Genomic DNA, 15,757 nt, shown 5'->3' on the forward strand with positions numbered 1-15,757 from the left:
CCAGGTGAGATCCAGGTGTATTTGACAGGTGGAACAGGTGAAACACGAACAGGTGACCGTGCTGGGCCTGGGGCTCACCTGTCGGGGCAGGGCTCACCTGTCGGGCAGGGCTCACCTGTGGGGAACCAGGCTCACCTGTCGGGGGCGGGGCTCACCTGTCGGGGCGGGGCTCACCTGTCGGGGGCGGGGCTCACCTGTCTCTTGAGCTCGGGGTGCCGCGCCTGGATCCGTTTGAACTCGGCGATCTTGGCCTCGTCCACGTCCTCCTGCAGCTCCCAGGTGCTGTCCTCGTACGGCAGCGAGCACCACTTGACCAGGTAATACACCACCGGCTGCAGGTGACACACCTGGCTCAGCGGGGCGGGGCCCTGCGCCGCCAGCACCTGCGACTGGCGCCTGGGAACACCTGGGAACACCTGGGAACACCTGGGAACACACCCTGAGCACCTGGGAACACCTGGGAACACCTGGGACTGACACCTGAGCACCTGGGAACACCTGGGAACACCTGGAACCACACCCTGAGCACCTGGGAACACCTGGGAACACCTGAGAACACCTGGGAACACACCCTGACACACCTGGGACTGACACCTGAGCACCTGGGAACACCTGGGAACACCTGAGAACACCTGGGAACACACCCTGACACACCTGGGAACGCCTGGGACTGACACCTGAGCACCTGGGAACACCTGGGAACACCTGGGAACACCTGGAACCACACCCTGAGCACCTGGGAACACCTGGAACCACACCCTGAGCACCTGGGAACACCTGAGACCACACCCTGAGCACCTGGGAACACCTGGGAACACCTGGGAACACCTGGGACTGACGCCCTGACACACCTGGGAACACCTGGGAACACCTGAGCACCTGGGAACACCCCCTGACACACCTGGGAACACCTGGACACCTGGAACCACACCCTGAACACCTGGGAACACCTGGGAACACCTGGGACCACGCCCTGAGCACCTGGGACCACGCCCTGAGCACCTGGGACAGGTGTTTGTGGCACTGACCACGCCCTGAGCACCTGGGACAGGTGTTTGTGGCACTGACCACGCCCTGAGTCTCCTTTCTGAGCTTCTACCACCCCCAAACCCCCAAAAACCAAAATTTTGGGGTTCCACCACCCCAAATCCACCAAAATCCCCAATTTTGGGGTTCTGACCCCAAAAAATCCCAACTTTTGGGGTTCCACCACCCCAAATCCACCAAAATCCCCAATTTTGGGGTTCTGGCCCCAGAAAATTCCCAGAAATCCCCAATTTTTGGGTTCCACCACCCCAAATCCACCAAAAATCCCTAATTTTGGGGTTTTCCTCTCAAAAAATTCCCAGAAATCCCCGATTTTGGGGTTCTTTCCCCAGAAAACTTCAGTAAATCCCCAATTTTGGGGTTCTGGTCCCAGGAAATTCCCAGAAATCCCAATTTTTGTGGTTCCACCACCCCAAATCCACCAAAATTCACAATTTTTTGAGTTCCACCACCCCAAACCCCTGAAAATCCCTGATTTTTGGGTTTTTTTCCCCAGGAAATCCCAGGAAATTCACAATTTTTGGGGTTCCACCACCCCAGAAATCCCCAATTTTGGGGTTCTGCCCCCAGGAAATTTTCGTAAATCCCCAATTTTGGGGTTCCACCACCCCAAAATGCATTAAAATCCTCAATTTTGGGATTCTGCCCCAGAAAATCCCAATTTTTGGGGTTCCACCCCCCCAAATCCATGAAAATTCACAATTTTTGGCGCTCCACCACCCCAAAAACCACCAAAATCCCCAATTTTTGGGGTTCTGCCCCCAGCAAATTCACAGAAATCCCCGATTTTCGTGGTTCCACCACCCCAAACCCCTGAAAATCCCCGATTTCGGGGTTTTTGCCCCAGAATCGGCCGCCCCGGGCTCCGACCTCGCCGTTGTCCTTGTCCACGCTGTGCGACTCGTCCAGGATCCGATCCACCTCCACGTAGTCGGGGTTGAAGGGTTCCTCATCCTGCCCCAGGAACCCCCAAAATCCTCTTTTTCCACCCCAAAATCCTCTTTTTCCACCCCAAATCCTCTTTCTCCACCCCAAATTCTCCTTTTCCACCCCCAAATTTTCTTTTTCCACCCCAAATTCTCCTTTTCCACCCCAAATTCTCTTTTTCCACCCCAAATTCTCTTTTTCCACCCCAAATCCTCCTTTTCCACCCCAAATTCTCCTTTTCCACCCCAAATTCTCCTTTTCCACCCCAAATCCTCTTTTTCCACCCCAAATCCTCCTTTTCCACCCCAAATTCTCCTTTTCCACCCCAAATTCTCCTTTTCCACCCCAAATTCTCCTTTTCCACCCCAAATCCTCGTTTTCCACCCCAAATCCTCTTTCTCCACCCCAAATTCTCCTTTTCCACCCCCAAATTTTCTTTTTCCACCCCAAATTCTCCTTTTCCACCCCAAATTCTCTTTTTCCACCCCAAATTCTCCTTTTCCACCCCAAATCCTCCTTTTCCACCCCAAATTCTCCTTTTCCACCCCAAATTCTCCTTTTCCACCCCAAATCTTCTTTTTCCACCCCAAATCCACATTTTTCCCCCCAAAATCCTGGTTTTTCCACCCAAAATCTCCATTTCGCCTCCCAAATCCCATTTTTTCCACCCAAAATTCTGATTTCCCTTCTAAAACCTGATTTTCTCCTCCAGAAATCCATTTTTCCCCCAAAATCCCATTCTATCCTCCCTAAAATCCCCGTTTTTCCCCCAAAAATCCCCATTTTTCCCCCAAAAATCAATTTTTCCTCCAAAAAACCACATTTTCCCTCCCAAAACTCCATTTTTTCCCCAAAAAACCCCATTTTTCCCTCCCAAATCCCCATTTTTCCCCCCAAATCCCCATTTTTCCCCCAAAATCCCCATTTTTCCCCCCAAATCCCCATTTTCCCCCCAAATCCCCATTTTTCCCTCCCAAATCCCCATTTTTCCCTCCCAAATCCCCATTTTTCCCCCAAATCCCCATTTTTCCCCCAAAATCCCCATTTTCCCCCCCAAATCCCCATTTTTCCCCCCACAAATCCCATTTTTCACCCCAAAATCCCCGTTTTTCCCCAAAATCCCCATTTTTCCCCCAAAAATCAATTTTTCCTCCAAAAAAACCCATTTTCCCTCCTAAATCCCCATTTTTCCCCCCAAAATCCCCATTTTTTCCCCCAAAATCCCCATTTTCCCTCCCAAATCCCCGTTTTTCCCCCAAAACCCCCATTTTCCCCCCAAAATCCCATTTTCCCTCCCAAAAATCCCATTTTTCCTCCAAAAAACCCCATTATCCCTCCCAAATCCCCATTTTTCCCCCCAAATCCCCGTTTTTCCCCCCAAAATCCCCATTTTTTCCCCCCAAATCCCCATTTTTTTCCCCAAAATCCCCATTTTTCCCCCCAAATCCCCATTTTCCCCCCAAATCCCCATTTTTCCCCCCAAATCCCCATTTTTCCCTCCCAAATCCCCATTTTTCCCCCCAAATCTCCATTTTTCCCCCAAAATCCCCATTTTTCCCCCAAATCCCATTTTTTCCCCCCCAAATCCCCATTTTTCCCCCCACAAATCCCATTTTTCCCCCCACAAATCCCATTTTTCACCCCAAAATCCCCGGTTTTTCCCCACTAATCCCATTTTTTTTACCCAAAATCCCCGTTTTTTTACCCAAAATCCCCGTTTTTCCCCCCAAATCCCGTTTTTCCCCCGTTTTTTCCCGAATCCCCGGGAATTCTCCCCGACCTCGTGGAAGAAATGCCGCATTTGGTTCATTTTGGTCTTGAAGCGTTTGAGTTTCTGGTGGATCCTCTTGTCCTTCTCCAGCTGCGCGATCGTCGCCCACTCGCAGTGCAGGTACGAGCTGGGGGCGGGGCCGGGGCTCACCTGGCGCAGGTGAGGCCACGCCCCCCTCGCCGCCGCCGCAACAGCCCCGAAACACCCAAAAACGGCCCAAAACCACCCAAAAATGGCCCCGAAACACCCAAAAACGGCCCAAAAACCACCCAAAAACGGCCCAAAACCACCCAAAAACGGCCAAGAACACCCAAAAACGGCAAAAAACCACCCAAAAACGGCCCAAAAACACCCAAAAAGGGCCCAAAAACCACCCAAAAAACACCCAAAAACGGCCCAAAAACCACCCAAAAACGGCCCAAAAACCACCCAAAACCACCCAAAAACGGCCAAAAACCCACCCAAAAACGGCCCCAAAACACCCAAAAACAGCCCAACACCCAAAAACAGCCAAAAACACCCAAAAACGGCCCAAAAATGGCCCTGAACCACCCAAAAATGGCCCCGAAACAGCCAAAAACGGCCAAAAACAGCCCAAAACCACCCAAAACGGCCCAAAACCACCCAAAAACAGCCAAAAAATGAACAAAAATGGCCCCAAAATGACCCCAAGTGACCCCCAGTGACCACAGCTGACCATGAGTGACCAGCAGTGACCCTGAGTGACCCCGAGTGACCACCAGTGACCCCCAGTGACCATGAGTGACCACCAGTGACCCTGAGTGACCCCCCGTGACCACAGCTGACCATGAGTGACCAGCAGTGACCACAGAGAACCCCTAATGGCCAACAGTGACCCTGAGTGACCACAAAGAACCCCAAATGGCCACAAACGACCCCAAAATGACCCCAAGTGACCACCACTGACCAGAGCTGACCCTGAGTGACCCCCAATGACCATGAGTGACCCTGAGTGACCCCAAGTGACCCTGAGTGACCCCCAGCGACCACCAGTGACCATGAGTGACCACAAAGAACCCCAAATGACCACAAACTACCCCCAGTGACCCCCAGTGACCACAGCTGACCATGAGTGACCAGCAGTGACCACAAAGAACCCCTAATGGCCAACAGTGACCCTGAGTGACCACAAAGAACCCAAAAATGACCCAAAAATGACCCGCAGTGACCACAAACGACCCTAAAATGACCCCGAGTGACCACCACTGACCACAGCTGACCATGAGTGACCACCAGTGACCACAAAGAACCACAAACAACCACAAACGACCCCAAAATGACCCCGAGTGACCACAGCTGACCATGAGTGACCCCCAGTGACCCCAAGTGACCCTGAGTGACCCCGAGTGACCAGCAGTGACCGCTGGCCCGAGCTCTCCGGCCATCACCTACTAGTTCTTGTACTTGACGAAGAACTCCTCGGACTCCACCAACTGTCCCGACGGCAGCTGAGGACGACGAGGATGATGAGGATGATGAAGATGAGGATGATGAAGATGATGAAGATGAGGAGGGTGAGGAAGGCCAGCAGGACACACCCTCCGGCCGCCCCCCCCACCGCTGACCACCGGCCTCACCTCCTTCTTGACCACCCGCATGGACAGGACCTTGTCCACGATGGCCGCGTCCTCCTCGCTCGGGTTCTCCTGCCGGGGGAGGAGGAGGAGGGTGAGGAGGGTGAGGAAGGCCACGGGAGGAGGGGGTGGGGGGAGGAGAAGGTGAGGAGGATGATGGGAACGGGATGAAGGCCACGGGGACAGAGAAGGTGAGGAAGATGATGGAGGAGGTGAAGAACCTCGAGGACATGATGATGAAGATGACGGTGATGAAGATGATGGAAAGGGGATGAAGATGAAGGTCATGGAGATGGAGGAGGGGAGGAAGATGATGGAGGAGATGAAGAACCTCAAGGAGATGGTGATGAAGATGATGGTGACCAAGAAGATGATGAAGATGATGGGAACACGATGGGGATGAAGGTCATGGAGACAGAGAAGGTGAGGAAGATGATGGAGGAGCCAAAAAACCTCAAGGAGATGGTGATGAAGATGATGGTGACCAAGAAGATGATGAAAATGATGGGAATGGGATGGGGATGAAGGTTATGGAGATAGAAGAGATGAGGAAGATGATGGAGAAGATGAAGAACCTCAAGATGGTGATGAAGATGATGGGAACACGATGGGGATGAAGGCCACGGGGATGGAGAAGGTGAGGAAGATGATGGAGATGACGGGAATGGGATAGGGATGAAGGCCACGGAGATAGAGAAGGTGAGGAAGATGATGGAGGAGGTGAAGAACCTCAAGGAGATGGCGATGAAGATGATGGGGATGAAGAAGATGACAGGAACAGGATGAAGATGAAGATTATGGAGATGGAGAAGGTGAGGAAGATGATGGAGGAGGTGAAGAACCTCAAGATGGTGATGAAGATGATGGGGATGAAGATGATGGGGACGAAGAAGATGATGGGAAGAGGATGAAGATGAAGGTCATGAACATGAAGAAGATGAGGAGGACGATGGAGGAGCTGAAGAACCTCAAGGAGATGGTGAGGAAGATGATGGGGATGAAGATGACGGGGATGAAGAAGATGATGGAAACAGGATGAAGATGAAGGTCATGGAGATGGAGAAGGTGATGAAGATGATGGAGAAAGGGAAGAACCTCAAGAAGACAGTGATGAAGATGATGGGAACAGGATGAAGATGAAGGTTATGGAGATGGAGAAGACGAGGAAGATGATGGAGCAGGTGAAGAACCTCAAGGAGATGGGGATGAAGATGATGGGGATGAAGATGATGGGGATGAAAAAGATGATGGAAAGAGGATGAAGACGAAGGTCATGGAAATGAAGATGAGGAGGACGATGGAGGAGGTGAAGAACCTCAATAAGATGGTGATGAAGATGATGGTGATCAAGATGATGGAAACAGGATGAAGATGAACGTCATGGAGATGGAGAACATGAGGAAAATGATGGAGGAGGTGAAGAACCTCAAGGAGATGGTGATGAAGATGATGGGGATGAAGATGATGGGGATGAAGATGATGGGGATGAAGATGATGGTGATCAAGATGATGGATACAGGATGAAGATGAAGGTCATGAACACAAAGAAGATGAGGAAAATGATGAAGGAGGTGAAGAACCTCAAGAAGATGGTGATGAAGATGATGGGGATGAAGAAGATGACGGGAACAAGACATGGACGAAAGTTATGGAGATGGAGAAGATGAGGAAGATGATGGAGCAGATGAAGAACCTCAAGGAGATGGTGAGGAAGACGATGGGGATGAAGATGATGGGGATGAAGAAGATGACGGGGACGAAGAAGATGATGGAAAGAGGATGAAGATGAAGGTCATGGAAATGAAGATGAGGAGGATGATGGAGGAGGTGAAGAACCTCAAGATGGTGATGAAGATGATGGTGATTAAGATGATGGAAACAGGATGAAGACGAAGGTCATGGAGATGGAGAAGGCCAGGAAGACAACGGGAAGGGGACGAAGAAGACGCCGAGGAGGAGGAGGAGGAGGAGGAGGAGGAGGAGGAAGGCCACCCACCACGAAGAACTGCATGGAGGGCAGGGCGTCGCCGTCGGGCTCGGGGGGCGGCGGCGCCGGCGGCTGCTCCGGCCGCGCCGGCCCCGTCACGTCCAGCTCTTCGTCCTCCTCGTCGTCCGTGATCTTGATGTCCAGGTCCTCCGTGTACTTCTTGCGCTTCACCTGCCGGTTCGAGCGCCGCTTCTGCGGGATTGGCCGGCTCAGACCACGCCCACCCCGTGGACACGCCCACCCCACGGGTGACCACGCCCACGCCCCCCCCCGGGGCGGACACCTGGACGCCGGCGTCGTCGTCGCGGCGCGGGGACGGCGCCGGGAGGAGCTCGGAGTCGGAGTTGTCGGAGGACGCGTTGCGCTTGCGCTTCTTGCCCACCACCGGCGTGATGGTGCTGGGGACAGCGAGGGGCCGCGGTCAGCGCCGGACAGCGCCGGACAGCGCCGGACAGCGCCGGACAGCACCGGACAGCGCCGGACAGCGGCCACCGCGGCCAGGAGAAACGCGGGACACCACGGAGGGCAAAGGGCGGGCGTGAGCAGCAGGGCCAAGCTTGGGCGAGCACCGTGGTCAAGGCTGGGTGACCACCATGGTCAAATGACCACCATGGTCAAGGCTGGGTGACCACCATGGCCAAGGTTGGGTGACCACCATGGCCAAGTGACCACCATGGCCAAGGTTGGGTGACCATCATGGCCAAGGTTGGGTGACCATCATGGCCAAGGTTGGGTGACCACCATAGCTAAAGTTTGGTGACCACCAAGAACAACCCCTGATGGCCACCAAGCCCATGGCTGACCACGACCCCCACCACCATCTGATGACCACCAAACCCATGGATGACCACCAAACCCATGGATGACCACCAAACCCATGGATGACCGTCACCACCACCTGATGACCACCAAACCCATGGATGACCACCAAACCCATGGATGACCACCCAACCCATGGATGACCACCCAACCCATGGATGACCACCACCACCTGATGACCACCAAACCCATGGATGACCACCAAACCCATGGATGACCCTCACCACCACCTGATGACCACCAAACCCATGGATGACCCTCACCACCACCTGATGACCACCAAACCCATGGATGACCACCAAACCCATGGATGACCACCCAACCCATGGATGACCACCCAACCCATGGATGACCCTCATCACTACCTGATGACCACCAAACCCATGGATGACCACCAAACGCGTGGATGACCCTCACCATCTGATGACCACCAAACCCATGGATGACCACCCAACCCATGGATGCCCACCCAACCCATGGACGCCCACCCAACCCGTGGACGCCCCTCACCACCTGCTGACCCCCAAACCCACCTGGCCTTGCCCCTCCCCTTGCTCTTGCCGCCTCCCTGCCCCTTCCCGCGCCGCGGCCGCTCCTCCTTGGCGCCGCCGCGCTCGCCGGGGCCCTTGCGGCGCCGCTTGCGCTCGCCGTCGTCGTCGGGCCGGACGCTGGGCAGCTCGTCCTCGTTGAGCACCCGCGGGATGTTCTGCTCGCCGCGGGCGCGGGCGCGGGCGATGGCCTCGGCCACGATGCGGTTGGCCTTCTCCTGCTTCTTCTGGTGCTCCAGCTTGCGGCTCTCGTCCGACGCGCCGCGCGCCGACGCCGGCGACGTCACCTCGGCGCCGCTCAGCACCTTCACCACCGAGAGCCCGGCCGAGGAGCCGCCCGCCGAGGAGCCGGCCTGGCGAGGGGGACGGAGAGTGACCGGTGCTGGGGGTGGGGAGGGCAGTGACCACGCCCCAAATCCCAGTGACCACGCCCCAAATCCCAGTGACCACGCCCCAAATCCGAGTGACCACGCCCCAAATCCCAGTGGCCACAGCCGAAATCCCAGTGACCACGCCCCAAATCCCAGTGACCACGCCTCAAATCTGAATGGCCACCACCCCAAGAGTGACCACGCACCAAATCTGAGTGACCACGCCCCAAATCCGAGTGACCACGCCCCAAATCCCAGTGACCACCTCCAGTCTGAATGGCCACCACCCGAAGACTGACCACGCCCCAAATCCGAGTGACCATCTCCAGTCTGAATGGCCACCACCCCGAGAGTGACCATGCCCCAGATCTGAGTGGCCCCACCCCAAATCTGAGTGACCACGCCCCAAATCCCAGTGACCACCTCCAGTCTGAATGGCCACCACCCCAAGACTGACCACGCCCAAATTTGAGTGGCCACGCCCCAAATCTGAGTGACCCCACCCCAAACCTGAGTGACCACACCCCAAATCCCAGAGACCACACCCCAAATCTGACCCCACCCCAAATCCCAGTGACCCACCCCAAATCTGAGTGACCATGCCCCAAAACTGACCCCACCCCAAATCCCAGTGACCCCTCCCCAACCCCGCCCCCACCCCAAACCCCAGCGACCCCGCCCCCCACCCCGCCCCTCCCCCCTCACCTGCGGCTGCAGCACCACCTTGAGCGGCACCGTCAGCCTCTGGCCGGCCCCGCCCAGCACCTGCGGCACCTGGGCCACGCCCAGCGGCCCCGCCCCCGCCTGCTGGATCAGCTGGATCTTCTGGGGCTGGCCGGGCTGGCCGGGCGCGGCCGGCGGCTGCACCTGCAGCTGGATGGTCACCACCTTGGCGGGGGCGGGGCTGGCGGGCGCGGCCTTGGCGGGGCCGGGCGGGGCGGGGCCGGCGCCGGCGGCGGTGCCGGCCTGCAGCAGGAGTTTGCCGGGAAGGGCTCCCAGCACCACGTGGCGCTGGCCCGGCGCCGCCGCCGCCGCGCCCGCCGGCTGCTGCAGCACCAGGGTGATGCGCTTGGAGTCGCCCTGCGGACGGGGGGCGGGGTCAGTGGGGTCAGTGGGGTCACCTATGGGGTCAGTGGGGTCACCTATGGGGTCACTGGGGCCATCTATGGGGTCAGTGGGGTCAGTGGGGTCACCTATGGGGTCAGTGGGGTCATCTATGGGGTCACTGGGGTCAGTGGGGTCATCTATGGGGTCACTGGGGTCAGTGGGGTCATCTATGGGGTCAGTGGGGTCACTGGGGTCATCTATGGGGTCAGTGGGGTCATCTATGGGGTCACTGGGGTCACCTATGGGGTCAGTGGGGTCACCTATGGGGTCAGTGGGGTCACTGGGGTCACCTATGGGGTCAGTGGGGTCACCTATGGGGTCAGTGGGGTCATCTATGGGGTCAGTGGGGTCACTGGGGTCATTTATGGGGTCAGTGGGGTCACCTATGGGGTCAGTGGGGTCATCTATGGGGTCAGTGGGGTCACCTATGGGGTCAGTGGGGTCATCTATGGGGTCAGTGGGGTCATCTATGGGGTCATCTATGGGGTCACTGGGGTCATCTATGGGGTCACTGGGGTCACTGGGGTCAGTGGGGGTCACCGGGGTCAACTATGGGGTCAGTGGGGTCACTGGGGTCACCTATGGGGTCAGTGGGGTCATCTATGGGGTCAGTGGGGTCATCTATGGGGTCACTGGGGTCACCTATGGGGTCAGTGGGGTCATCTATGGGGTCAGTGGGGTCACTGGGGTCATCTATGGGGTCAGTGGGGTCATCTATGGGGTCACTGGGGTCACCTATGGGGTCAGTTGGGTCAGTGGGGTCACCTATGGGGTCAGTGGGGTCACCTATGGGGTCAGTGGGGTCACTGGGGTCATCTATGGGGTCACTGGGGTCACCTATGGGATCATCTATGGGGTCAGTGGGGTCACTGGGGCCATCTATGGGGTCAGTGGGGTCACCAATGGGGTCAGTGGGGTCACCAATGGGGTCAGTGGGGTCATCTATGGGGTCAGTGGGGTCATCTATGGGGTCAGTGGGGTCATCTATGGGGCCAGGGGGGTCAGTGGGGTCATCTATAGGGTCAGTGCGGTCATCTATGGGGTCAGTGTGGGGTCAGTGCGAGGTCAGTGTGGCCAATGGGGTCATCTGTGGGGTCACTGGGGTCATCTATGGGGTCACTGGGGTCAGTGTGACCTCGGTCCCCACCTGGCCCCACCCCCATCCCCTGAAACCCCTCCCAGCCCCACCCAAACCCCACCTGACCCCACCCAAACCCCTCCCAGCCCCACCCAAACCCCACCTGACCCCACCCAAACCCCTCCCAGCCCCACCCAAACCCCACCCGGCCCCACCCAAACCCCACCCACCCCAGGCCCCGCCCCCCGTGCCTCACCTGTGCCCCGCCCAGGCTCAGGCCGGGTTTCAGGGGGGTCCCCGCGGCCCCCCCGGTTTTCAGGGGCTGCAGCAGCAGCTGCTTCACCTGCCGGGGCCCCCCGGCCCCGCCCCCTGCCGCGGCCACGCCCCCCTTGGCCCCGCCCCCCAGCACCTTGGCCAGGGCGGCTTTGCCCCCGTTGGGCGGGGCCGGGGCGGGGCCGGAGGGGGGCGGGGCTTTGAGGATGACGATTTTGGGGGGCGGGGCGGGGGCGGGGGGCGGGGGAGGGGCGGCCTGGACCCCCATGAAGGGATTTCCCTGACTCAGCACCTGCGCCTCGGGCGGGGGGAGGGGCGGCGGGGGGGGCGGGGGGAGGGGCGGGGCCGGGGGGGCGGGGTCGGCGGAGGGGGCGGGGGGAGGGGGAGGGTCCAGGGCCCCCGAGAGCCCCAAAGCCTCGGCCAGGGGGTCCCCGGGGGCGGGGGGAGGGGCGGGGGCGGGGCCCAGCTCCTCCTCGGGGGGGAGGGGCTCCAGCCCGAACAGGTGGGGGTCGTCAAAGAGCTCCAGCATGGGGTCGGCCATGGCGGGGGGCACCCCGAAAAAACAGCGGGAATTGGGGGCGTCACCCCGAAAAAACAGCGGGAATTGGGGGCGTCACCCCGAAAAAACAGCGGGAATTGGGGGCGTCACCCCAAAAAAATGGGAATTCGGGGGGTCCTGAACCCCAAAAATGGGAATTTAGGGGGTGTTACCTCAAAAAAACAGGAATTTAGGGGGTGTCACCCCAAAAAAATGAGAATTTGGGGGGTCCCGAACCCCAAAAATGGGAATTTAGGGGGTGTCACCCCAAAAAAATGAGAATTTGGGGGGTCCCGAACCCCAAAAATGGGAATTTAGGAGGTGTTACCCCAAAAAAATGAGGATTTGGGGGGCCCTGGGGAGGTTCAGGGGGGTCACGATCCCAAAAAACGGGAATTTGGGAGGTGTTACCCCAAAAAAACGGGAATTTGGGAAGTGTCACCCCAAAAAACTGAGGATTTGGGGGGTCTTGACACAAAAAACGTGGATTTCGGAGGTGTTACCCCAAAAAAATGGGAATTTGGGGGGTCCTGGGGAGGTTCAGGGGGGTCACGATCCCAAAAAATGGGAATTTAGGAGATGATGACCCCGAAAAATGGGAATTCCGGGGGTTGTACCCCAAAAAAGGAAAATTTGGGGGGTCCTGGAGGAAGCTTGGGGGTCGTGACCTCAAAAATTGGGAATGTGGGGGGTCTTGACCCCAAAAAATGAGGTTTTGGGGGTCCTGGGGAGGATTTGGGGGGTCCTGGGGGGGAACTTGGGGGTCCCCAACCCCAAAATGGGGGGGGTTGGGGAGTCCCTGGGGGTTTTGGGGGGTCCCAGAGGGATTTGGGGGCGGATTTGGGGGGTCCTGGAATGGATTTGGGGTGGATTTGGGGGGTCCCGGGGGTTTTGGGGGGATCCTGGCAGGATTTGGGGGGTCCCAGAGGGATTTGGGGGCGGATTTGGGGGGTCCTGGAATGGATTTGGGGTGGATTTGGGGGGTCCCGGGGGGTTTTGGGGGGCTCTTCTCAGGCTGAGGGGGGCTCCGGAGCTCCAGGCTGTGGGGAGAGAAAAGGGGGGGTCAGGGAGAGCCCAAAGCCCCCAAATTTGGGGGTTTCCACCCAAAAAGAGACGGGAAAAGCCCTTGGGGGAATTGGGGGTCCCAGTAGGGGGAACTGGGGTCCCAGTAAGGGGAATTGGGGGTCCCAGTAAGGGGGAACTGAGCTCAGTGGGACCCCAAATGGGGGGAACTGAGAGCCCAAACTGGGACCCCAAACTGGAGTAACTGGGACCCCAAACTGGGCCAAAGTGAGAACCAAACTGGGGTAACTGGGAGCCCAAACTGGGACAAACTGGGCCCCAAACTGGGATAACTGGGACCCAAAACTGGGACAAACGGGGACCCCAAACTGGCCCAAACTGGGATAACTGGGACCCCAAACTGGCCCAAACTGGGACCCCAAACTGGGGCATCTGGGACCCCAAACTGGGCCCCAAACTGGGATAACTGGGCCCCAAACTGGGATAACTGGGACCCCAAACTGGGATAACTGGGACCCCAAACTGGCCCAAGCTGGGACCCCAAACTGGGATAACTGGGACCCCAAACTGGGATAACTGGGACCCCAAACTGGGCCCCAAACTGGGCCAAACTGGAGTAACTGGGACCCCAAACTGGGCCAAAGTGGGAACCAAACTGGGACAAACTGGGAGCCCAAACTGAGCCCAAACTGGGCCAAACTGGTACCCGAAACTGGGCCCCAAACTGGGCCAAACTGGGCCCCCAAACTGGGCCCCAAACTGGGATAACTGGGACCCCAAACTGGGACAAATGGGGATCCCAAACGAGCCCAAACTGGGACCCGAAACTGGAGTAACTGGGACCCCAGACTGGGACCCCAAACTGACCCAAACTGGGACCCCAAATTGGGATAACTGGGACCCAAACTGGGACCCAAACTGGGACCCCAAACTGGGATAACTGGGCCCCCAAACTGGGATAACTGGGACCCAAACTGGCCCAAACTGGGACCCCAAACTGGGCCAAACTGGGACCCCAAACTGGGGTAACTGGGACCCCAAACTGAGCCCAAACTGGGATAACTGGGCCCCAAACTGGGCCAAACTGGGACCCCAAACTGGGCCAAACTGGGCCCCAAACTGGGACCCAAACTGGGACCCCAAACTGGGATAACTGGGCCCCAAACTGGGCCAAACTGGGACCCCAAACTGGCCCAAACTGGGACCCAAACTGGGACCCCAAACTGGGATAACTGGGCCCCCAACTGGGCCAAACTGGGACCCCAAACTGGCCCAAACTGGGACCCAAACTGGGATAACTGGGCCCCAAACTGGGCCAAACTGGGACCCCAAACTGGGCCAAACTGGGACCCCAAACTGGCCCAAACCGGGCCCCCCGTGCCGGGACCGGAGCCGGTTCCCCCCCCCCCCCCCCCCCACCTTTCCCCTCACGACCCCTGAGGGCTCCCCCTTTTCCCGCCCTTTTTTTTCCCGCCTTACCTGTCCGGCCGTGAGGGGAGCGAGGGGAGAGCGGGCCCCCCCCCCACGAACCCGGGCGCTTTTTTGGGTTTTTTTTTTTTTTCCCCCCCCCTCAAAACGGATCCGTTCAAATTCGGGGTGAGGGGGGGGGGAGGGGAGGAGGGGGAAGGGAAGGGGAGGGGGGAGGGGAGAGAAAAGGAAGGGGGGGGGGGCTCCGCTCGTGGCCCCCCCCGCGCGCGCGCGCCGAGCCCGGGGCGCCCTCACGGAGCGGCCGCGGCGCAACGCAACGCGCCCGGGCCACGCCCACCCCCGCCGCCAGGGCCACGCCCCCTCCGCCTCGCTCCCCCATTGGCCGGCGCCGCCAGGAGCCGAGCGCTGATTGGCCGGCGCCGCCGGCAGCCGGGTGCGCTGCGCGCGCCCACCCGGAAGCGCCCCCCTGGAAGAGGAAAGGGGGGGGGGGCCTCGGGGAGGGGCGTCCGCGGCGGTGCCGGAGCGCGCGGAGCAGGCGCGGAAAGGGGCAGCCCCGGGCGCCGCCATCTTGGCTGCTGAGGGGGGGCCGGGGTCCTTCGCCTCAGAGAAGGGGGGGGGGGAAATGAAATAAAAATAACCCAAAAAGCGCCGAATTCGCAGGATTTCAACCCGAAAAAAGCGGGAGAGCGGCGGCATCGGCAGAGCCCCGCTGAGCAGGGAGAGGAGGCAGCGCTGAAAGCCAGGCTGGGTTTGGTGCGAGGGCCGAAAAGTGGGAAAAAATGGGGTTAAAGCCGGCAAAATGGGGAAATACCCGGAAAAATGGGGTAAAATCCGACAAAATGGGGTAAAATGGGGTAAAAGGGTTGGAAATGAGGCGGTTGTGGGGAGAAAAAGCCACTCGGAAAAGGCGGTTTGGGAGAAAGTGGAGCTGAAATGCCCCAAAATCGCAAGAAATTGCCCCAAAAGGCCCTCGGGGTTCGGGCCTGAAACCGGAGCATCGCAAAATACATAAAAAAATAAATTAAAAGGCACCAAAGTGGTTAAAAACGGCGCTGTGAGGGCAAAAAGTGCACTCAAGGCCAGAAAAAGTGTCTCAAAATGGGTTAAAACGGTGCCAAAATGGTTGAAATTGGTGTAAAAATGGATTAAAATGGTGGCAAAATGGATTAAAATGGTGTAAAAGTTAATTAAAATTATAAAAAACTGATTAAAACTGTCCCGAAATGGATTAAAATGGTCCCAAAA

General features: G+C 58.0%; 1 protein-coding gene across 4 annotated transcripts in view; it reads right to left on the reverse strand.

Moving 5' to 3' along the window:
* Positions 1–15,757, reverse strand: part of LOC111945661 (ATP-dependent chromatin remodeler CHD8-like) — a 61,088-nt gene that overhangs the window by 41,925 nt on the left and 3,406 nt on the right. For 3 of the 4 annotated variants that reach the window (XM_086870654.1, XM_086870653.1, XM_086870652.1), the window contains 10 exons: positions 11,507–13,101; positions 9,771–10,145; positions 8,680–9,047; positions 7,611–7,725; positions 7,337–7,519; positions 5,344–5,412; positions 5,159–5,214; positions 3,755–3,872; positions 1,918–2,001; positions 195–332 (listed from right to left, as the gene is read on the reverse strand). In XM_086870654.1, coding sequence (XP_086726780.1) covers positions 195–332; positions 1,918–2,001; positions 3,755–3,872; positions 5,159–5,214; positions 5,344–5,412; positions 7,337–7,519; positions 7,611–7,725; positions 8,680–9,047; positions 9,771–10,145; positions 11,507–12,064 — 2,064 coding nt within the window. In that variant the 5' untranslated portion in view covers positions 12,065–13,101. Of the gene's footprint in view, positions 1–194; positions 333–1,917; positions 2,002–3,754; positions 3,873–5,158; positions 5,215–5,343; positions 5,413–7,336; positions 7,520–7,610; positions 7,726–8,679; positions 9,048–9,770; positions 10,146–11,506; positions 13,102–14,563; positions 14,678–15,757 lie in introns of those variants that run through there. The other variant, XM_086870655.1, reaches the window with a different exon arrangement.

This window comes from Cyanistes caeruleus, chromosome 33 (assembly GCF_971803275.1).
Source record: "Cyanistes caeruleus chromosome 33, bCyaCae1.hap1.1, whole genome shotgun sequence".
NCBI lineage: Eukaryota > Metazoa > Chordata > Aves > Passeriformes > Paridae > Cyanistes > Cyanistes caeruleus.